This window comes from Coregonus clupeaformis, unplaced genomic scaffold (assembly GCF_020615455.1).
Source record: "Coregonus clupeaformis isolate EN_2021a unplaced genomic scaffold, ASM2061545v1 scaf0994, whole genome shotgun sequence".
Lineage (NCBI taxonomy): Eukaryota > Metazoa > Chordata > Actinopteri > Salmoniformes > Salmonidae > Coregonus > Coregonus clupeaformis.
This window is the reverse complement of record NW_025534448.1, coordinates 109,516-133,431: the sequence shown is the minus strand read 5'-3', so window position 1 is coordinate 133,431 and position 23,916 is coordinate 109,516. Positions and strand designations below refer to the sequence as shown.

Here is a 23,916-nt window from a genome sequence, read left to right as displayed (position 1 = left end):
AAGCAGGAGTGGGGACTGATTTCAGACTGGGTATATTCTTTAACAGTTTCCCCACATGTTCTCAGCCATTTACCTTGATCTTCATGGTGCTGGAGACCAGGGCTGTGATCTGTTTCTGCATGTGGTCACCGATACCAGGATACATGGTGGTACCGCCAGATAGGACATTGTTGGCATACAGGTTTTTACGGATGTCAAAGTCACTTCATGATGCTGTTGTTGCGGCACAGCATCCTTGATTTCAACGCCATACCCACTACCGATGTGTGTGGCCAAAGAGCTCTTTTTTCATGTCATCTGACCGTAGTCCATGTTCCAATCCAAGTACCAATGCCGTTTAGCAAACTCCAGGCATTTACATTTCTTGGATGACATGAAATAGAGGTCTTTGGCCAGGCACACCAGTGGTGGATTTGGTGTCGAAATAAGGATGCATAAGCAGAAAATAACCCCGTACCTACTGTTTAAAATGGTGGTGGATCATTTATATATTGGGACTATTTTTCGTCTACTGGTCCTGCGGCCCTTGTTAAGGTCAATGGCATCATGAACTTTACCCAGTACCAGGACATTTTTGGCCAAAAACATAGTTGCCTCTGCCAGGAAGCTGAAACTGTCGCGGAATCTGCCGAGGCTGCTCCTCCTCCTTGTTCGGGCAGGCTTCGGCGTTCGTCGTCCCCGGAGTACTAGCTGCCACCGTTGAATGTTTCGATGTTCGTTTGGTTTGGTCTGTCTGTTACACCTGTGTCCGTTTGGTCTTGATTATGTGCCTTATAAGTTTCCTGTGGTTGTGTTCGTTAGTTGTGTGTTATTTTAGTTCCTGTCTGTTGGTGGTATCCTGTGCAGTACTCTGGCATTGGTTTTAATACGCACTGTGTTGCGTTGTCGTTTTGCCTCCTCGTTAGAGGCACTTTATTTTGTACTGGTTGTGCATCTAGTAAAGTCCTGTTCGACTTAGCTTATGCGTCCTGCGTCTGACTCCTCTCCACGCACCCACACCAACACTGACAGAAACTCGGTCGCAAGTGGATCGTCCAGCAAGACTATAACCCCAAGCACACATCAAAATCCACAAGGAAATGGTTAATTTACCACAAAATCTAAATTTTGCAATGGCCATCACTCATAAGCTACCCGGGAAAGGGCTGAAAATAGACCATATGAATATATGAAGCCTTAGAAATAAGATTTAATGAAATCAATAACTTGCTAACATCAGATAACATTCATATATTAGCCATTTCTGAGACTCATTTAGATAATTCATTTGAAGATACAGCAGTAGCAATACAAGGATATAACATCTATAGAAGAGACAGAAATGCTTATCGGGAGGGTGTTGCTGTATATATTCAGTGTTGTGGTTGCAGGTTCACTTGGCACATCTAAAGCCTTTTCTTTTGGGGTGTTGTTATAGGCCACCAAGTGCTAACAGTAAGTATCTATATAATATGTGTGAAATGCTTGATAGTGCATGTGATGTATACAGAGAGGTCTGCTTTCTTGGGGACCTGAATATTGATTGGTTTTCATCAAGCTGTCTGCTCAAAAGGAAGCTTCTTACTGTAAGTCTGCGCTCCAGCAGGTATATCTCACTGGTCATTCCCAAAGCCAACACCTCCTTTGGCTGCCATTCCTTCCAGTTCTCTGCTGCCAATGACTGGAACGAATTGCAAAATATCTGAAGCTGGAGACTCTTATCTCCCTCACTAACTTTAAGCGCCAGTTGTCAGAGCACCTTACCGATCACTGCAGCTGTACACAGCCCATCTGAAATTAGCCCGCCCAACTACCTCATCCCTATATTGTTATTTATTTTGCTCTTTTGCACCCCAGTATCTCTATTTGCACATAATCTCTTGCACATCTAGCATTCCAGTGTTAATACTATTGTAATTATTTTGCACTATAGCCTATTTATTGCCTTACCTCCATAACTTGCTACATTTGCACACACTGTATATATATTTTCTGTTGTATTTTTGACTTTATGTTTTTTACCCCATATGTAACTCTGTGTTGTTTTTATCGCACTGCTTTGCTTTATCTTGGCCAGGTCGCAGTTGTAAATGAGAACTTGTTCTCAACTGGCTTACCTGGTTAAATAAAGGTGAAATAAAAATAAAATAAAAAACCAGTTGACTTCTCTTCTTACAGGCCTTTAGGTTCACCCAGCTTCCTGACATGGCTATGGGCTCTCCTCCACCCCCTATTCCCCCTCGCACCGGCCCCCCTCCTGGGACCTCTCTAAGACGGTACGGTCAGGACGCACGCACGCACGCACACGCAGCACACACACACACACACACACACACACACACACACACACACACACACACACACACACACACACACACACACACACACACACACACACACACACACAGCCCCATGACACACGTCTCATCTTTCCTCAAATTAATCAAAGCTGCAATATCGCACTCTCACCCCAAAATGAATCACTAAGCTCCCCCAACATTCAAATTCACATGCTAATATTCACCAGGTAAATGCAGTGTGGCCCGAGTGCTCTCAGTCCATGTATACATTTGAAAGTAGAATCAGTGCATAGGAACATGACATGAATAGCAATGAGAATCCAGTGTTACTGTGGGGTTTATATGGATCACCATTGCCCTCTTGTGGTGAATAATATGTATTGCATGTTATTGTGATTTTTAGATGTGAGCATTATCCCTCTCTCTCTGACTCAGCTCGTCTTCTGACCTGGGGTCCAAGGCCAGGACCTCGGAGTCGTCTGGGACCAACATGACGGACATGCAGACCCAGCATAATGACAGCAGCGTCCCCTATGTCCCCCTCTCCAGAGCAGCACTCCCTTCAGTCCCCCTCTCCAGAGCAGCACTCCCTTCAGTCCCCCTCTCCAGAGCAGCACTCCCTTCAGTCCCCCTCTCCAGAGCAGCACTCCCTTCAGTCCCCCTCTCCAGAGCAGCACTCCCTTCAGTCACAGCAGAACAGCCTGTGTCCACCTACTCAGGTCAGAACCTGTGTGTGTGTGTTGTATTTTACACAAGAAAAAAGGGCTATTTTAGGGTTAGAATTAGAGTTAAGGTTTAGGTTAGGAGTTAGGAGTTAGGAGTTAGGGTTAAGGTTAGGAGTTAGGAGTTAGGAGTTATGAGTTAGGGTTTAGGTTAGGCGTTAGGCGTTAGGGGTTAGGAGTTAGGAGTTAGGAGTTAGGGTCAGGAGTTAGGGTTTAGGCTAGGAGTTAGGTTAGGAGTTAGGGTTTAGGTTAGGAGTTAGGGTTAGGAGTTAGGGTTTAGGTTAGGAGTTAGGGTTAGGAGTTAGGGTTTAGGTTAGGAGTTAGGGTTAGGAGTTAGGTTTAGGGTTTAGGTTAGGAGTTAGGAATTAGGGTTTAGGTTAGGATTTAGAAGTTATGGTTCGGAGTTAGGGGTTAGGGGTAGGTTAGGAGTTAGGTTTAGCTTAGGATTTAGAAGTTAGGGTTAGGGTTAGGAGGTAGGGATTAGGGTTTAGGTTAGGAGTTAGGATTAGGGTTTAAATTAGAGTTAGGGTTTGGGTTAGGAGTTAGGGTTTAGATTTAGGAGTTAGGGTTAGAATTAGGGTTAGGGTTTAGGTTTAGGTTAGGGTTAGGGGTCTGGGAACAACTTCATATTCATCAGCTCCAGCACCACCCCTAACATCAACATCTGTGAAAATGGCGCGTTTTTATGTTTTGTAGTAAAACAGATAGAGACAAGTGTTTCCAATGGCACCATCAACCAATTAGTAGGCAATGCCTAATTACAATTGATTAAAATCACATGACGCACACCGTTGATGTCATTGCAAACACTTGTCTCCCTCTATCTTAATTTCCATAGAACATAGACACGCGCCAACTTCACCTTGTTGGGGTGGTGCTGGAGAAAAAAGGTTGACATTTCACTTTAAGGTTATGGGTTAGGTGAAGGGTTAGGTTTAGGGGTTAAGGCAAATAGGATTTTGAATGGGAATCAATTGTTTGGTCCCCACAAGGATAGTACATTAAATGTGTGTGTGTGTTGGGGGGATGCGTGTGTGTTTATGAAAAAGCATTTGGAGTGTTTATTACAACAAGTTATCAACTTATCATTGTTTGTCACAATTTTAGAACAACTTGGTTCTTCTTCTGGTAATGGCAGTTGTCATTGTAGTATTTCCCCTATATAACGACTTCCTAATCCCCCACAGGAAACCCCATCACAGCGGTGTACGCCATCCCAGCCTCGCGGTCGGGCTACTCTGAGTACTTTGCCTCCACGCCCCCGTCCTCCTACCACAGCCCATCCTGGATGTCCTACCCCCCCGAGCCTGAGGACGTGCCTCCCCAGTGGGCAGACTCTGTAAGAACCCGCCCTACTCTCCACACTCACAGCGTAGGTAGACGTAGCTACCCACTGATCCTGGATCAGATAAATTACCTTATGGTAAAGTTGAGGTGGAGTAATCTGATCCTAGATCTGTGCTTAAGGGTAGGTTCTACCTCGAGCCACAACCACACCACACACCAGGGAAAGCCCAATCCTGCCCCAGGGCTTAGAGTTGTTATGTAAACTAATGGAATGGTAAGTTACAGAGCTCAATGTATTTTCCTGGACTTTTGTAAGACACCAAAATGTGACTCATCAGTGAATATGAAGACATTTTCATAACAGCCTCTGCAGAGAGCCTTATCAGGGATTGACAGTGAGCTGAAAAAAACACATCTTATTGCTCTTTCCTCATCTACCCTTGAGCAGGATTGGGTTCCTAACCTTATATTATACAGTACTCTCTCTCTCTCTCTCTCTCTCTCTCTGTCTGTTTAACATGAAACATGTTCCATTTCCCCCTCTGTCAGATCTGTTATTGACAATGTGACCTCCCCTCTCCTCACTGGTCTCTCTTCTGTATGGAATGTTCTTTTTATCCCTGTCTGTCTGCCTGTTTCAACCAGATGCCTTCACGCAATGTCTTTTTGCAGAACCAGTGTCATTTAGAAACCATTTGCTGAACTGAATTTATGGCTGGCGTTGAGTGGACACAGCAAAATACTGGGGTAGTTGAGCACATTTCCTAAATGAACACCTCTTTTATTTTTTCCTTTTGGATCTTCCTTTCATTCGTTTTGTGTAGAATCAGAGAGTCATGCACATCTCATGTCCAGATTCTAAAGTAACCCATAAGTGGAGTTCAAACGCTCGGTTTGAATCAAAAGTCCATTTAAAAAAATCACAGATATTTCAAACACAGTTTTAATTTTGACTTCTTTCTTTTATCCTGTGAGTTTGGTCCCAGTGTGCTTGTGTATATTTTCCCTTGTTTTCACCCATTTGAATATATGTGAAATACTGGTGGAAGAGAGACAATGATCACCCAGCAAACTGATCCAATAAGGATAATACCTTTTGAATTTGAAAAACAAAGCATCAGCTGTATTTCCTATCATTTTGGTGGGTATGAAACCCTGTGTGGTTGTTTTGGTGACGCCTGGCCTACCCTCTCTTCCAGGTGGCTCTCCCAGGCTACGTGGACGCCTTCCCTCATCCCCGCTACCCTCAAGGCAGCTCCCCCAGACTCCCCCTACACTACGGCCAAGCCATGGAGCCACCCCCCACCTCGACCACCGCAGCGTTCCAGCAGAGCCTGCCCGATGTGGGGGAGCCCAGAGACAGAGTCCCTCTCAGCAGCCTCTCCACCTCCGCCCTGGTGCAGGCCATCCGCCAGGAGGTGGCAAAGCTGGCCAAGAAGCAGACAGATATGTTTGAGTTCCAGGTGTAATCTCTCACTCTAGTGGCCGGGAGGTGGAATTGCAGCACTCTCTTTTCTGAACATGCTGTAACACTAGAGACTGAACAAACTCTCTATCTCAGCTTTTTTGATATTTGTATATTAAGACTTATAAAAGCTTCTCTCTCTATCTCTATCTCTATCTCTATCTCTATCTCTATCTCTATCTCTATCTCTCTCTCTCTCTCTCTCTCTCTCTCTCTCTCTCTCTCTCTCTCTCTCTCTCTCTCTCTCTCTCTCTCTCTCTCTCTCTCTCTCTCTCTCTCTCTCTCTCTCTCTCTCTCTCTCTCTTTCTCTCTTTCTCTCTTTCTCTCTTTCTCTCTCTCTCTCTCATCGTGGGAAAATACCACGTTGCTCTGATGTGTTTCACCACCATGCTGTTATTTTGGAGTTACTGAAGGGTGAAAGTGTTCTATCTCAAACTGTTAGTCATCTCTTCTTAACGATGTCTCTTATAGTTACATTACACCACCTGTTCCTTTACATTGTACATATGTCATTCCCACATCTAAAGACCTGTAATAATGACAGATGAGTGTTTCTCTAACCAGGACAATAACCTTAGCAACCCATTGAGAGGAGTATGACACAAAATCAATACATGTACAACAATTGATGAGGCAGAGCGAGTCGTCATATGTTCGTGCTCAAAGGTCCAAACACTTCAGAACAGAAGATCACATTTAAGTGATAATACCCAAGTTGCCGGTGTTTGGATGATATATTGGCACGGGTGTTGTTAGGCCCGAGATGAAGTCGAGGGCCGGCAAATCGTGTCATTATATCCTCCAAACACCATTTTCGAGGGCATTATCACTTTTATACAATGTGTTACCAACATATTCAAATAATGGCAAAACGTTCTTATCCCTTGCTTGCTAGCTAGCCAACTACGGCTAACTTACAGTCTCATCAAAAAGTGCAGCCAGAATAACAGCAAAGTAGCTGCATTTGCGTTTGTTTAAGCTGTTTTCCAGAGATATTTATTTGGATACATCCATAACAATGAGCTAATGAGGCGCGATTTCACCTGGCAAAGAAAATGTGCTCTCTCGTCAGCACAGTGGTGAAAGGAGCTAGCAAACAACACAGCTAACATAATCACTTCAAACTGAAGCTGTAAAGACTGAAAACTAGCTGCACTTCATTTCGTTTTACCTTTTTTCAATTGACATTTCTTTGTATATATCCATAAAAATGATGCCAGCTGATTCATGATTTCGACTCTGTCTAGTCCCGACTCCCGACATGTTCATTACTATGGGACAGCTGGAGATCGAATTTGAATATTGAAACAATGTTGCAAATGTTGGAGAGACAGACAGCAAGGTTTATACAAATCTCCGCTGTTGAAAACTAAATGTTAGTCTAAAAGAAATGTGAGATAATGTCTAAATGCTTTTTATAGTGGAGATCAAGTTTATATATTGCTTGGCTGGGCTGTTGAGACAGTGGATGAGACAATAGGCTTTTTAACGTCATAGATTTAGCCGGTGGTAACTTGTGGAAAAGTCACTGGCTGGAATTAGGTTTTAACCAATCATCATTCAGAATTAGACCCATCCATTGTATAATGTGTATATATAAGCATGTAGAGGGATGCCATGTATCTTAGCTCTTTTTATAGAACAAGTCCATTTCAACTAAAAGAGCGACAACTGTTTTGTTGTCATCTCCAATGGCCCTGAGTATTCCATCCACTGACTGAGAGGTGATTTAGTTTGTTATGTTCTTCAATGACAATTGAGAACTGAGTCATATTTCCCTTTCCTGTGCTCAGCCACGTCTTCTAAGTATAATTTCAAGCAGTTTGACAACAACATGAGTGATCTGTTCAATAACATTGGACCACAAATTAGGCACAATTGAAGTCAGTAGATTTAATGAAAGGTGTTGATTTTCTCCAAAGAAAAGGAGGTACTGTTATTGTATATGAATGGATATGAATAGTGAGTTGAGACCTGCCACCATGTTTTAAAGAAACACACTTTTCAGAACACATGTGCCTCATAAATTGTGATTATTGTGGCGACAAACACTTGAATCAGAAGACAATTTCACTTGTTTCTTGACAATGCCTCCAAACTGCCTTTCACAATGAACATGATCATGAATCCAGTACTGTAGCCCTTTCCTTGGACACAGTAAAGTTGGACTGGGTTTAACTCAACTGTAAATAAATGTAATGTGTTTCTAAATAGAAAGGAGAGAGGACACTAAACACTGACACAGTGCTCAGTTAGATTTCTATTTTCTTTTGCACTTGATACATAAGCCAAATTAAATCATAAATTGGCCACAGAATCCACTCAGTAAATGTTACAGAAAGTATGTATTGCACTGTAATGATTCTACATAACAGAGTGTCATATCTGTGTTCTACACAATACATTTCTACATTCTGTAATGTTTGGCCATGTTTTTTCCCCTAGTAATGATCAGATCAGATAACAACCAGACTGACACTTTTACATTTTAGGACTGGAGATGTGCATCTCTGGTTTAATGCACTAAACTCCCCAGGAGTGATTGGCACAAGGGCCTCTAGTGGGTATAATGGTACTATACTGTTACATATGGACAATGGTGGACTGGGACTGTTAACTACATAGATATTAGTTTGAGCTTTGATGACCAAGGTCCTCTGTCAGTAGTGCATTCTTTGCATCATATTGTGAATGTTTAACCCAATGAGTTTGATCTCCTCCTTGATGATTGTACTTTAACTTTTTATTTTTAATGAGAACCAGTTGAGATGCACTTTATCCTATAGGTATATGTATGTTATGTGATCTGTTGCTGGACGCAGAGGTTAAAAGGTTAGGGCAGCTCTGAGCCCTGGTGTTTGGTCCTCTCCATGGATTCTGGCTTTCATTCTCTCATTACCAGTGAGTGAACACACCTTGTCTGAAGGTTGCTCCTATTCAGTGTGGTATTCATACAGTGGCTCTTGGTATTATATTGGGTGGGCATGACATGCATGAGTCTACACATGGAACCCAAGACTGAGATGAGCCTGGTTTGAGTATCTTTGATAAGAGGAACAAGTGACTGGGGGAAGAGTGTAATCGTTTTGGTCACAGTACACCAAAGGATGGGTGGAAGTGCATATCACCTCACACATCGTAGGTGGTATTGCAACAACAAAATATACTTTTAATTCTCAAATTACTGTAATGCTTAGATAAGACAGAAAGAAAGGGAATGAAATGTTAAAATGAAAGCTGTCCCAAAAATGTAACATATTTTCTCCTACCGTGTTTATCATGATGACACATTATTGCATTATTTCAGATGCAGGTTATAGTCTTTCACCATGATTTTCTTTTTTACTGACCCACTGTACAGTAGAGTATCTGTTTTCAGATGCACCCTGGGAGATTAGGTTTTCCAGCCCGTCCAGTGTGTCTGAGTGTAAATAGGAGAGGAATGCTCTCTCTTACTGTAACTCCAAACCAGAACTCTGTTGCTTTTCTGTTTCCAGCATATCTTTTGCTGATGGACTGACAACACACATGGTTGTGGATGGATTGTTATGTTACCATGTAGGCTACTGTATTGTAAAATGAAACCCTTTCTGTCTGTTCTGTAGATGCTGACCGGTTTTGTGTAGAAATTAAACACATTTCACATTTGAATGCTGATACATCAGTTTGAAGAGAGAAACAGGATGTCAGATTATGGGATTTGAATCTTTGCAAATTAAATCAATAAAAGTGATGACAGATTGGTTGTTGGATGGTTAATGTGGTTTGTGGTTTGAGGAAAAAATGTATTCTGATAAAAAAGGTTTAATATAGGATTTATTTATGACTATAAATAGTTGTTAATCAAGGTGATTATGATGAGATACAAGCATTATTGTTTTTTCCCTGATTTAAATCCTTCTCTTCTCAGTTGTTGGATGACAGAGGTATGAAGGTTGCTTAGGAAGTAATCTATGGGAGGGAAAGAGAGAATCAATCAATGTATAAAGTGTTAGCACTAATTCTCTAAACAATGAGGTCTAACATTGTAATAGACAGCATCAGATGCCCCAAGATGTGTGGCTGTCGCATAGGCACACTAGGCCTACAATATGAAACAGCGCGTTTGAAGTCAGATTGTCATATGGAATAAAATAGCACTGTATTTTACATCTCCCTCGATCCAACGGCTCTCCCATCTGCGCTCCTAACTCCAACTCCATTATCAGGATAGCCAGCTCGTTGACTTCGTCCATTTCGCTCCTCCTGACCCCATGGATACCGGTCGGGGGACTAAACACCTCCAGAGGCTGGTAGTTGTTCACAACTAGGATGCCCGTGTCAGGCCACCGCTCCGTGTCTCTAACGGGCTGATGCTGATGCTGCTGCTGCTGCTGCTGCGCATTGCAATGATTATGGTCCGGCTGCAAAATTGAGGTCCAAATATCCCAGCATGCGTTGGACTGGTCATAGAGAGAGGGGAAGAATCTGGATTTGTTGGCATTCATCTTGTTTTCACTTTTCAGTAGGTCATGAATTCAGATTTGTTTGGATTTGAAAGGTGAATGCACCTGGTGATTCTGGAACCTTTACCTCAAGTTTATCATGTTCTAAACCTTTTGTTGCATTTTAAATATTGCGCAGTAGGCTAAGCCTAATGCTAAAAGGAAACATTTAATGTCAAATATTGCGCAGGCTCAATCAGCAGGACCCCCACCCCCTCTCTTAATTATATCACCCGATTGCAGGAGAACTTTCCTCCAAAATAAAATATACTACAATAAAAAGATAAAGACTTCTGAAGTTTGTACATTTCAGACTTGATTATCCCTTATGAAAAAGCTATCAACCCCTACAAAATGTCAATTTATTATAATCCACATAATAATTCACATTTCCTGTTACTGCAGGATTATTTTCCCGCTGTATCAAACTGGCTCAAATTAAGATCCTACATCTATACTGCATGATTTGATCTGTTTAATGATTTCACCAGCAATCAATAGTTTGACAAGAGTATGAAGAAAATAAGGTATTTTCAAAGTAGGCTGACACTAATGCTTAAAGACACCCAGAGTAGATTACCTTCCGAGACACATTTACCGTTAAAAAAGGCTCAAGTGAAGAGAATGGGTATTCCAAATAATGAGGGGAAAGGCTAGCTTGGTATCATCCTTCTACTGTTGGCAGAACAACTTCAAGGTAGGCTAGTAACAGTTTTCTCACTCTAAATGATTTATTCAAAGATGTATATTAAAAAAAACATTTTGCACAATTATATAATATTGAATAAATACATGAAAACTACTAACTGACTAGTGTATGCTTACTACAGTAAGTAAACTACAGACCTGTCATACGTTTTGACAATATTCGTAATCATAACTTTTTCTTACTGAAAAGTCTCATGTTTTGGGCAATATAGTGAAACTATCATCAATTTCTAATCTATAGAAGGACGAGTACTCCTGATTCTCCTAATGTAAAACAATTATTTTCCCCTAAATAGGACAAGATCCCTGCGACTGTCCGAGTCAGAGTGCTACGGAACACTGGTTAAAACGGTTAGCACAGAGCATCTGGTGATTAACTGTCACGTTCTGTACTGACCTGCCACAAGTCACATGGTGTAAACTGGACAAATGCATCTGCAATCCTGTGACCCAAACCCCTCATTCCTGCATTTTACTAACATATCTATAGATGATGCTGGACTGTACAGGTGTTCAGTACAAATGAGTAAAGATAGACACTACATCATTAGCAAATCCATCGTTGTCATAGTAAATGTTAAGATCAATCTTCATTTAATACAAACACTGTCCATCTATACCTTTTGATTACTGTACATGAGAATTCCATGCAGCTAAATTCAGTTCCTGATTTCCCAAGACAGCTATTCAAATTAGGTGTATGTCTTATTTCAGGTTTGAGTGTATTTGTTTTAATTCACAGTTCCAGTGTCTGATGGCTGTTGGTGGAGAGCTCCCATCTCTGTCTCTGTCACTGTGTCCTGTGTGGTGAGCTTCAGGGTTGAGCCCAGAGTGTCCTGGTGCAGGGAAGATGGGGATACATGTTTACCCCTAAAGAGTCAGTCCAGACACACCCTCACCTGGAATCATACAGGTCCATGGACTGGTGTGTCCTACCTGACCCTCCACAACATCACCCTGTCTGACTCAGGATACTACCATTGTTTCGTCTCTCTCCCTGACAACTGTGGTGTAGACACCAGATCCAGCCAACCGATGGGCCTTCATGTGACCAGTAGCTAAGTACAGTATGTCATCTTTTGTATTGCTGAAGTGTCCCACAGAAGGGTTATGCTTTGAGATTACTAGATAGACTCAACCTGTTCTGGTCCCCTCCCCCTCAGTGGTGGAAAAAGTACCCAATTGTAATACTTGAGTAAAAGTATGGTATAGTAACTTAATAGAAAATGACTCAAGTAAAATGAAAGTCACCCAGTAATATACTACTTGAGTAAAAGTATACTTAAGTATCAAAAGTCAATGTAATTGCTGTCACTGTGTTGTATTATCCCTCTTGCCTTGTCATCCCCTTGGTCTATAGGGAAATGGAGTCCTCCAAAGGGGAGTGCAGTGAAGCGTCCCAGAGTGGAGCCTGAGCAGAACTTACCACCTGACATTGAGAGGGGTGCAGAAGACCCTGATGAGGTTTATGATGACTGTGTGTGATTCTGTGTAGATATACTGCATTCTATTGGGTTTATGCTATAGCAGACCATTAATTTGTTCTCTTTTGGTTGATTTCAGTGGGTCTTGCTGACGTGTGTTGCTAATGAATCACCAGTCATTTTCATGGCATATTATGTACTTGGTTATTAAATGGCTTGCTTTAAAATACTCAAAACAGTGTAGTGTACGAAGATGATTAGATAGTTGATAGATATGTAGGCTTAGATGAGCTCATGTGTTGTTCTGAACTTTAATGTATTTTTTACATTATTTTGTTGAAATAAAACATAAATGCGGACTACCATTGAAAAGTAACATCTCAGAGACATTGTAATGATTTGGCCTGTTGAATTCTCTTCATGTTAGTTTTCAATTGTTTTTATCAATTGTATAGCCAGAGTAGTTTATATGACAAGAGTCTAAATGCTATATCTGTGGGAATTACACTGAGATGGACTGGTTACAACAACAGACCTGCTGGAAAGTCAGAACAGAGCGGAACAGAGCAGGGGGAAGTTTGGGGTTGTTGTAGTAATACCATAAACCACAAGCAATTCTCTGTAGAGGCAGCGGAAGAGAAATATCTTTCACTTTGCAACGTTTTCACATATGTAGACACTGGTATGGTGTTGGAGATAATGAAAATGAGGTTTAAAAGTGGTGGAAATAATAAAAAAAACAGCAGACACTAGGCCCTCCATTGAATGAGTTTGACACCCCTGGTCTAAATGCTATATTTGTGGAAGTTACACTGAGATGGACTAGATACAACTACAGACCTGCAGCGGATTAAGCAGGAGTGGGGACTGATTTCAGACTGGGTATATTCTTTAACAGTTTCCCCACATGTTCTCAGCCATTTACCTTGATCTTCATGGTGCTGGAGACCAGGGCTGTGATCTGTTTCTGCATGTGGTCACCGATACCAGGATACATGGTGGTACCGCCAGATAGGACATTGTTGGCATACAGGTTTTTACGGATGTCAAAGTCACTTCATGATGCTGTTGTTGCGGCACAGCATCCTTATTTCAACGCCATACCCACTACCGATGTGTGTGGCCAAAGAGCTCTTTTTTCATGTCATCTGACCGTAGTCCATGTTCCAATCCAAGTACCAATGCCGTTTAGCAAACTCCAGGCATTTACATTTCTTGGATGACATGAAATAGAGGTCTTTGGCCAGGCACACCAGTGGTGGATTTGGTGTCGAAATAAGGATGCATAAGCAGAAAATAACCCCGTACCTACTGTTTAAAATGGTGGTGGATCATTTATATATTGGGACTATTTTTCGTCTACTGGTCCTGCGGCCCTTGTTAAGGTCAATGGCATCATGAACTTTACCCAGTACCAGGACATTTTGGCCAAAAACATAGTTGCCTCTGCCAGGAAGCTGAAACTGTCACGGAATCTGCCGAGGCTGCTCCTCCTCCTTGTTCGGGCAGGCTTCGGCGTTCGTCGTCCCCGGAGTACTAGCTGCCACCGTTGAATGTTTCGATGTTCGTTTGGTTTGGTCTGTCTGTTACACCTGTGTCCGTTTGGTCTTGATTATGTGCCTTATAAGTTTCCTGTGGTTGTGTTCGTTAGTTGTGTGTTATTTTAGTTCCTGTCTGTTGGTGGTATCCTGTGCAGTACTCTGGCATTGGTTTTAATACGCACTGTGTTGCGTTGTCGTTTTGCCTCCTCGTTAGAGGCACTTTATTTTGTACTGGTTGTGCATCTAGTAAAGTCCTGTTCGACTTAGCTTATGCGTCCTGCGTCTGACTCCTCTCCACGCACCCACACCAACACTGACAGAAACTCGGTCGCAAGTGGATCGTCCAGCAAGACTATAACCCCAAGCACACATCAAAATCCACAAGGAAATGGTTAATTTACCACAAAATCTAAATTTTGCAATGGCCATCACTCATAAGCTACCCGGGAAAGGGCTGAAAATAGACCATATGAATATATGAAGCCTTAGAAATAAGATTTAATGAAATCAATAACTTGCTAACATCAGATAACATTCATATATTAGCCATTTCTGAGACTCATTTAGATAATTCATTTGAAGATACAGCAGTAGCAATACAAGGATATAACATCTATAGAAGAGACAGAAATGCTTATCGGGGAGGTGTTGCTGTATATATTCAGTGTTGTGGTTGCAGGTTCACTTGGCACATCTAAAGCCTTTTCTTTTGGGGTGTTGTTATAGGCCACCAAGTGCTAACAGTAAGTATCTATATAATATGTGTGAAATGCTTGATAGTGCATGTGATGTATACAGAGAGGTCTGCTTTCTTGGGGACCTGAATATTGATTGGTTTTCATCAAGCTGTCTGCTCAAAAGGAAGCTTCTTACTGTAAGTCTGCGCTCCAGCAGGTATATCTCACTGGTCATTCCCAAAGCCAACACCTCCTTTGGCTGCCATTCCTTCCAGTTCTCTGCTGCCAATGACTGGAACGAATTGCAAAAATATCTGAAGCTGGAGACTCTTATCTCCCTCACTAACTTTAAGCGTCAGTTGTCAGAGCACCTTACCGATCACTGCAGCTGTACACAGCCCATCTGAAATTAGCCCGCCCAACTACCTCATCCCTATATTGTTATTTATTTTGCTCTTTTGCACCCCAGTATCTCTATTTGCACATAATCTCTTGCACATCTAGCATTCCAGTGTTAATACTATTGTAATTATTTTGCACTATAGCCTATTTATTGCCTTACCTCCATAACTTGCTACATTTGCACACACTGTATATATATTTTCTGTTGTATTTTTGACTTTATGTTTTTTACCCCATATGTAACTCTGTGTTGTTTTTATCGCACTGCTTTGCTTTATCTTGGCCAGGTCGCAGTTGTAAATGAGAACTTGTTCTCAACTGGCTTACCTGGTTAAATAAAGGTGAAATAAAAATAAAATAAAAAACCAGTGCCTGCAATCTGGTTCAGGTTATAAATCAACCTACTAGGGTGTTTACAAACACTACAGGAACAAGATCTGCACTGACACAAATGACTGATGATTGGTTGAAATAAATTGATAATAAGAAGATTGTGGGAGCTGTACTGTTATATTTCAGTACCAGCCTTTGATATTATTGGCCATAACCTGTTGTTGAAAAAACGTATGTGTTATGGCTTTTCAACTTCTGCCATATTGTGGATTCAGAGCTATCTGTCTAATAGAACTCAAAGGGTTTTCTTTAATGGAAGCTTCTCTAATGTCAAACATGTAAAGTGTAGTGTACCGCAGGGCAGCTCTCTAGGCCCTCTACTCTTTTCTATTTTTACCAATGACCTGCCACTGGCATTAAACAAAACATGTGTGTACATGTATGCTGATGATTCAACCATATATACGCATCAGCAACCACATCTGATGAAGTCACTGAAACCCTTAACAAAGAGTTGCAGTCTGTTTTGGAATGGGTGGCCAGTAATAAACTGGTCCTGAACATTTCTAAAACTAAGAGCATTGTATATGGTAAAGATGGGGAGAAAGACATGCTCTGCTTTATTGACACCACACTCCAAAAAGCAAGTCCTGCAGGCTCTAGTTTTGTCTTGATTATTGTCCAGTCGTGTGATCGAGCACTGCAAGGAAAGACCAAGTTAAGCTGCAGCTGGCCCAGAATGGAGCGGTACGTCTTGCCTTTCATTGTAATCAGTGGGCTGATATAAATACTATGCATGCCAGTCTCTCTTGGCTAAGAGTTGAGGAGACACTGACTGCATCATTTCTTCTTTTTATAACAAACATTGTGTTGAAAATCCAAAATTGTTTGCATAGTCAACTTCCAGCTCTGACATACACACTTACCCCACCAGACATGCCACCAGGGGTATTTTCACAGTCCCCAAATCCAGAACAAATTCAAGAAAGCGTACAGTATTATATAGAGCCATTATTGCATGGAACTCCGTTCCATCTCATATTGCTCAAATGAACAGCAAACCTGGTTTGAAAAAAACAAACAGATAAAGCAACACCTCACGGCACAACGCCTCTCCCCTATTTGACCTAGATAGTTTGTGTGTATGTATTGATATGTAGGCTACGTGTGCCTTTTTAAAATTGATGTAGTTCTGTCCTTGAGCTGTTCTTGTCTATTAATGTTCTGTATTATGTTATGTTTCATGTTTTGTGTGGACACCAGGAAGAGTAGCTGATGCTTTTGCAACTGTAAATAAATGTAATGTGTTTCTAATCAGAAAGGAGAGAGGACACTTTAAACGCTGACACAGTGCTCAGTTAGATTTCTCTTTTCTTTAGCACTTGATTCATCAGTCAAATTAAATCATAAATTGGCTACGTAATCCACTCAGCAAATGTTACAGAAAGTATGGATTGCACTGTAATGATTCTGCATAACTGAGTGTCATATCTGTGTTCTACACAATAGATTTCTATATTCTGTAATGTTTGCCCAAAAACCAGACTGAAGCTTTGACATTTTAGGTCTGGAGATGTGCACCTCTGGTTTAATGCACAGAATCCCCAGGAGTGATTGGCACAAGGGCCTCTAGTAGGAATAATGGTACTATACTGTTACATACTGAATGGACAGTGGTGGACTGGGACTGTTAACTCCATAGAGATTGGTTTGAGCTTTGTAGACCAATAACCTCTTCAGTAGTGCATTCTTTGCATCATATTGTGAATGTCTAACCCAGGGGTGTCAAACTCATTTTAGCTCAGGGGCCACATGGAGGAAAATCTATTCCCAAGTGGGCCGGACCGGTAAAATCATGGTATATATAACTTAAAAACAACAACTTCAGATTGTTTTCTTTGTTTTAATACTATCAACATAAAACATAAAGCTGGAGCCTGAGGACAGTGTGTCCAAAATAGTACAAGCACAACATCACTATTAATCATAAAACACCTCAAGTTTATTAGAAAATTCTAAAGAAAAAGAACACACAAACACACAATGCCTCAGTGATTCACATAACTGTTTCACAGATCACAGAACTATATCAGGGTGTCATTTCTCAGGCAGAAATGTAGATACAAATAATGAAATCCTGTTCCCCAAACAAGTGCAAGAACCACAGAGTCAAGAATAGGTTAAATATACAAATAAAATAAAATCAATTAAAAACAATAGCACATCAACATAAAAACATATAAACATAAAGCTGAAGCCTGAGGACAGTGTGTCCAAAAGCACAACATCACCATTAATCATAAAACAACTCAAGTTATTTGAAATTCTGAGGACAAACAACACACAAACACACAATGCCTCAGTGATTCACAGAACTATATCACAGATCACAGAACTATATCAGGGTGTCTCATGCAGCACTTTAAGTGGGGTTGCATAGTTTATTTGACTCCTGATACCTGGCATCTTTTAGCTTTCACCAGCGCATCAATATCAGGCGTCACATCCTGAGTGGCAGCCAACTTCAGGATGTGATTCAGTGCTTGTGCATGAGCCTTGGCGCAGCTTTGTTTTATTCATGACGTTATCCATCTTTAATGACTTGCAACACAAAGCCTCCTGGTGCAAAATACAGTGAAAAGTCCAAAAATCACGTCCTCCATTTGCAGATTGCACCTTCTCTCTGAACTTTGTCACAACGCCTGCTTTTTTCCCGATAATTGAGGGCGCACCATCTGTAGCCAGGCTGACAGCGCGGGACCAGTCCACTCCGACCCTGTCCAGCGCGCCGACGAGTGCAGTGAAAATATCAGCTGCTCTCGTTGTATCTGTCATCGGCACCAACTCCACGAACTCCTCGGTGACGGTCAATGTGTCATCAACTCCGCGGATGAAAATGGCCAGTTGTGCAACATCTGTAATGTCCGTGCTTTCATCAATTGCAACCGAAAACGCAATAAATTACTTTACTTTTTGCTTCAACTGGCTGTCCAAATCCACTGAAAGGTCGGAAATCCTGTCTGCAACTGTGTTTCTTGTCAGGCTGATATTTGCAAAAGCCTGGTGCTTTTCAGGGCACACAATCTCTGCTGCCTTCATCATGCATGTTTTTACAAATTCACCCTCACTAAATGGTTTTGAAGCCACTGCGATTTCATTAGCAATGAGGTAGCTAGCTTTCACTGCAGCATCACTGATGTCTTGGCTGTGAGTAAACACAGACTGCTGTTTCTTCAGACCCACCAACAGTTCATTCACCTTCTCTCTTCTCCGCTGTCCTTGAAAGTTGTCATATTTGTCGGCATGAAGACTCACATAGTGGCGACGAAGGTTATATTCTTTCAGCACTGCAACATGCTGTGAACACACCAAACATACAGCTTTCCCATTCAATTCCGTGAATAAATAGAAGGATAACAAATTTTTCTTGGAACACTCTGCACTCTGCGTCCACTTTTCTCTTTTTTGACAGAGACATATTGGGGCAATGAGGGTGCCAAAGCACATAATGTTAAAAGTAGAAGCCGTAATAAATATCGCGGGGCAAAACAAAGTAGCTCATCCGGGACTGGCTGCACTTGCTTGACCTATTTGCTCTGCCCCGGTATAAACAGTTTGCTTGCTTAACACAATTGCTATTGCGCCATCCAGTGGACACAATTGGAACAGCAGTTTCTTTTATTGAAAAATTGCAGCTAATTTTTATACTTTACAAAATCATCTCGCGGGCCGGATTAAACCCGTTTGCGGGCCTGATCCGGCCCGCGGGCCGGACGTTTGACACCCCTGGTCTAACCCAATGAGTTTGATCTCCTCCTTGATGGTTGTACTGTAACTTTAACTGTTTCATTTTAACAAGATCCAGTTCAAATGCACTTTATCCTATAGGTATACAGCCAGGTCCATAAGTATTTGGACAGTAACACAATTTGCATAATTTTGGCTCTCTACGCCACCACAATGGATTTGAAAGGAAACAATCAAAATGTGCTTTAATTGTAGACTTTCATCTTTAATTTAAGGGTTTTTTCAAAATTATTATATGAACCATGTAGGAATTACAACCATTTTTATACATAGTCCCCCAATTCATAGTTTTGATGTCTTCACTATTATTCTACAATGTAGAAAATAGTACAAATAAAGAAAAACCCTTGAATGAGTAGGTGTGTCCAAACTTTTGACTGGTACTGTATATTTCCAAACAGAGGTTGGAATAATACTGTGAACTTGTGAAAATGATTATAATGCCCTTTTAGAGCTGTTTGAAAAGACCGCCTGAAATTTCAGACTGTTTTGGTGGGATAGAGTTTTGACCTGCTCAAATTAGTTAATAGACCAATAAGACTTGTTCTTATTGAACCTAGGTTTCACAAAGTTCCAAACCTCTCTGCCAATTACAGCTAGTTTTCCACTTCCCACTCAGACCACTCCCAGACAATCCTAGCAAAATTCTTGATATATAAATTGCTCTGTGCTAAGAAGCTATTTATTTATTTTTTACCAACACACTCCAATGACAAAGCACAGCTCAATGTACCCATCAAATGTACCAAGGACCACAGCAAGAAGTTTAAACTGTGTGAACAATAGCCAGTACAATGTCAGCCATTTATTTTTCAATGAATACTCCCGAGTGGTGCAGCGGTCTAATGCACTGCATCTCAGTGCTTGAGGTGTCACTTCAGACCCCCTGGTTTGATTCCAGGCTGTATCACAACCGTCTGTGATTGGGAGTCCCATAGGGCAGCGCACAATTGGCCCAGAGTCGTCCGGGTTTGGCCGGTGTAGGCCGCCATTGTAAATAAGAACTTGTTCTTAACTGACTTGCCTAGTTAAATAAAGGTAAAATAAATAAATAAATAAAAAATTACAATCCCTGAAAATAATATATAAAAAATCACATCACGTGTAAGTTGTTGATAATAAAGTTGGATTCTATTGTATGCGGCATTTCTATTTCAATATCAGGTGTTGTCACTAAGTTCATCTGTCAATGGCAGCATGTTGTGTCAAAGGAGATCAAGGTCTCTTTTGCAAGGCAGCATTGCATTTCACAATTACACAACAATTAAACTAAACGGCAGCATAGTAGCATAGGAAATACACCAAAGACCAAAAAATACAAAACACAATCATGAAAAACAACCATTGGACATGTTCAGATAGTATCTTCTGTTTGGAAGTGCAGTCTTCTGTTTGTGTCTAATTAACATGACCCTGTTATAAAGAGGCTAGCTAAACACTAGTTAACATTGTAGTAGTCTTGTAACAACACAGATTAATGACAGCATAGGTTCCAGATCAAGTTATTGAGGTAATAGTATACATTTATAACGAATTCAAAACTTTATTTGTATGAAAACCCATTACAAAATAGATATTAACACATTTAAATTACTGTGGACCAGCATCAACAACCCAGTATCCCAAAGTTATCATGTCACAATCATTGATATCACCTGCTAATCATTGATTTAATTTTTTACAATATGGTTTCATACATACATTTGAATGCTAAAATCCATATCAGGCTTTCTTTTGTGCTATGTCAAACACATAATATATTCAGGAGAGATGGCATGTGTAGATTACAGTCCTTGTAGCCCAAGGTTATCATGTCACAATATTACTGTTGTAAAACACTGACATTCTTTGGAATTACACAGAATGGAATTTCAAATAACAATACAAGGGTATTTTTAGAGTAGGCCTAAAGTTTTGGGTCTATTCAGAGTAGGCCTAATTTTGGGGTTTTACCCCTTTCACCTGTTATATTCTAAAGAATTGTTTAACCCTGGTCAGTAAGGTAAGTCTAGTGCCCAAGGGGTGTGTGTGAATATGTGTGTGTGTGTGTGTGTGTGTGTGTGTGTGTGTGTGTGTGTGTGTGTGTGTGTGTGTGTGTGTGTGTGTGTGTGTATGTACATCAGAGACTTGTGCACTTTTGTAGAGATTGTGTCAGATTTTATTGGAACTTTCTCATAACCTCAGCTATTGAGTTGGTCTGAAAGAGAGAGAGAGCATTTTCTGAATTGGAAAGTTACAAGGACCTGTTTCCACCTATTTGTCATTTGTTAAAGGGGTCATCTCTCCTGAACAAACAAAATTGTTTAATTATTTGCAAGAATCCTAACCAGAAACGTTTTAAATAAAAAATTGGTTAACATGATGTATTTCGTCACTCATAAAAAAGTTGGCTGGGGTGCATTTGGTTACTTAGAAGTTCACGGGATGGTGTTGAAATATCAAAACACTTGTCTACTTGATACTGTAAGCTTGATCGGTTACCATAAAACCTCCTGTAGCCTAAATGAAGCACAATAGAAAGCAATAATTATTTATTTTCATGTTTTTTATTGGCTGGTCCTCTGTAGCTCAGCTGGTAGAGCACGGTGCTTGTAACGCCAGGGTAGTGGGTTCGATCCCCGGGACCACCCATACACAAAAAAAAAATTATGCACGCATCACTGTAAGTCGCTTTGGATAAAAGCGTCTGCTAAATGGCATATTATTATTATGTAAACAAAATATGTATTTTTAGATTGCTAATGGTTTACATGAAATATTTAATAAAACACTTTAATGACAAAGCACAGCTCAATATACCCATCAAACGGACCAAGGACCATGACAAGAAGTTTAAACTGTGAACTATAGCCAGTACAATGTCAGACATTTATTTTTCAATAAACACTTTGTCATAACAATCCCTGAAAATATTATATAATGAGCACATCACAGGTAAGTTGCTGATAATAAAGTTGGATTCTATTGTATGTGGCCTTTCAAATATCTGACTATGGACTTGATTCAATCCGTAGTGCTGAAAACCTCAGCACGATAGAAATGTAAAAGCGATTTTCCCGCGTACACGGAGACTGCATTCACAGTAAGCACTGCATACAGTCAGGCCCATAAATATTTGGACATTGACCAAGTTATTATTATTTTAGCTGTCTACCTCAGCATATTGGAATTGAAATTAAATCATGAATATGAGCAGAAAGTGCAGACTTTCAGCTTTAATTTGAGGGTATTTACATCCAAATCGGGTGAACGGTGTAGGAATTAAAACACTTTTTATATGTTTTCCCCCTTTATAAGGGACCAAAAGTACTGCTCAGCTGTTCCATGGCCAGGTGTGTGTTATTCCCTCATTAGTTCATTTACAAGGAAGCAGATAAAAGGTCTAGAGTTGATTTCAAGTGTGGCATTTGCATTTGGAATCTGTTGCTGTTAACCCTCAATATGAAGTCCAAAGAGCTGTCACTGCCAGTGAAGCAAGCCATCATTAGGCTGAAAAATCAAAACAAACCCATCAGAGAGATAGCAAAAACATTAGGTGTGGCCAAATCAACTATTTTGTACATTCTTAAAAAGAAAGAACGCACTGGTGAGCTCAGGAACACCAAAAGGCCCGGAAGACCACGGAAAACAACTGTGGTTGATGACAGAATTTGATTTGGATTCAAATGAAGTGTGAAGTTCCAGCAAACCAGCCCTGGCAGTGTGTGTGTGTGTGTGTGTGTGTGTGTGTGTGTGTGTGTGTGTGTGTGTGTGTGTGTGTGTGTGTGTGTGTGTGTGTGTGTGTGTGTGTGTGTGTGTGTGTGTGTGTGTGTGTGTGTGTGTGTGTGTGTGTGTGTGTGTGTGTGTGTGTGTGTGTGTGTGTGTGTGTGTGTGTGTGTGTGTGTGTGTGTGTGTGTGTGTGTGTGTGTGTGTGTGTGTGTGTGTGTGTGTGTGTGTGTGTGTGTGTGTGTGTGTGTGTGTGTGTGTGTGTGTGTGTGTGTGTGTGTGTGTGTGTGTGTGTGTGTGTGTGTGTGTGTGTGTGTGTGTGTGTGTGTGTGTGTGTGTGTGTGTGTGTGTGTGTGTGTGTGTGTGTGTGTGTGTGTGTGTGTGTGTGTGTGTGTGTGTGTGTGTGTGTGTGTGTGTGTGTGTGTGTGTGTGTGTGTGTGTGTGTGTGTGTGTGTGTGTGTGTGTGTGTGTGTGTGTGTGTGTGTGTGTGTGTGTGTGTGTGTGTGTGTGTGTGTGTGTGTGTGTGTGTGTGTGTGTGTGTGTGTGTGTGTGTGTGTGTGTGTGTGTGTGTGTGTGTGTGTGTGTGTGTGTGTGTGTGTGTGTGTGTGTGTGTGTGTGTGTGTGTGTGTGTGTGTGTGTGTGTGTGTGTGTGTGTGTGTGTGTGTGTGTGTGTGTGTGTGTGTGTGTGTGTGTGTGTGTGTGTGTGTGTGTGTGTGTGTGTGTGTGTGTGTGTGTGTGTGTGTGTGTGTGTGTGTGTGTGTGTGTGTGTGTGTGTGTGTGTGTGTGTGTGTGTGTGTGTGTGTGTGTGTGTGTGTGTGTGTGTGTGTGTGTGTGTGTGTGTGTGTGTGTGTGTGTGTGTGTGTGTGTGTGTGTGTGTGTGTGTGTGTGTGTGTGTGTGTGTGTGTGTGTGTGTGTGTGTGTGTGTGTGTGTGTGTGTGTGTGTGTGTGTGTGTGTGTGTGTGTGTGTGTGTGTGTGTGTGTGTGTGTGTGTGTGTGTGTGTGTGTGTGTGTGTGTGTGTGTGTGTGTGTGTGTGTGTGTGTGTGTGTGTGTGTGTGTGTGTGTGTGTGTGTGTGTGTGTGTG

At 41.2% G+C, this 23,916-nt stretch overlaps 1 protein-coding gene and 1 long non-coding RNA gene across 2 annotated transcripts in view; one reads left to right on the top strand and one right to left on the bottom strand.

The window, feature by feature from the left end:
* LOC121563120 (UPF0606 protein KIAA1549L-like) overlaps positions 1 to 5,953 on the top strand; it is a 60,740-nt gene extending 54,787 nt beyond the window's left edge. The window contains 4 exon segments of the mRNA XM_045217280.1: positions 2,158 to 2,255; positions 2,715 to 2,998; positions 4,189 to 4,340; positions 5,488 to 5,953. Of these exon segments, the coding sequence (XP_045073215.1) occupies positions 2,158 to 2,255; positions 2,715 to 2,998; positions 4,189 to 4,340; positions 5,488 to 5,757 (804 nt within the window). The 3' untranslated portion in view covers positions 5,758 to 5,953.
* A 3,594-nt stretch (positions 5,954 to 9,547) lies between these two features.
* LOC121548204 lies at positions 9,548 to 10,275 on the bottom strand. Its single transcript, XR_005996628.2, has 2 exons — positions 9,904 to 10,275; positions 9,548 to 9,704 (listed from the first exon to the last, which is right to left on the bottom strand). It is a non-coding gene; the product is annotated as an uncharacterized LOC121548204 (long non-coding RNA).
* Between the last annotated feature and the right edge of the window lie 13,641 nt (positions 10,276 to 23,916).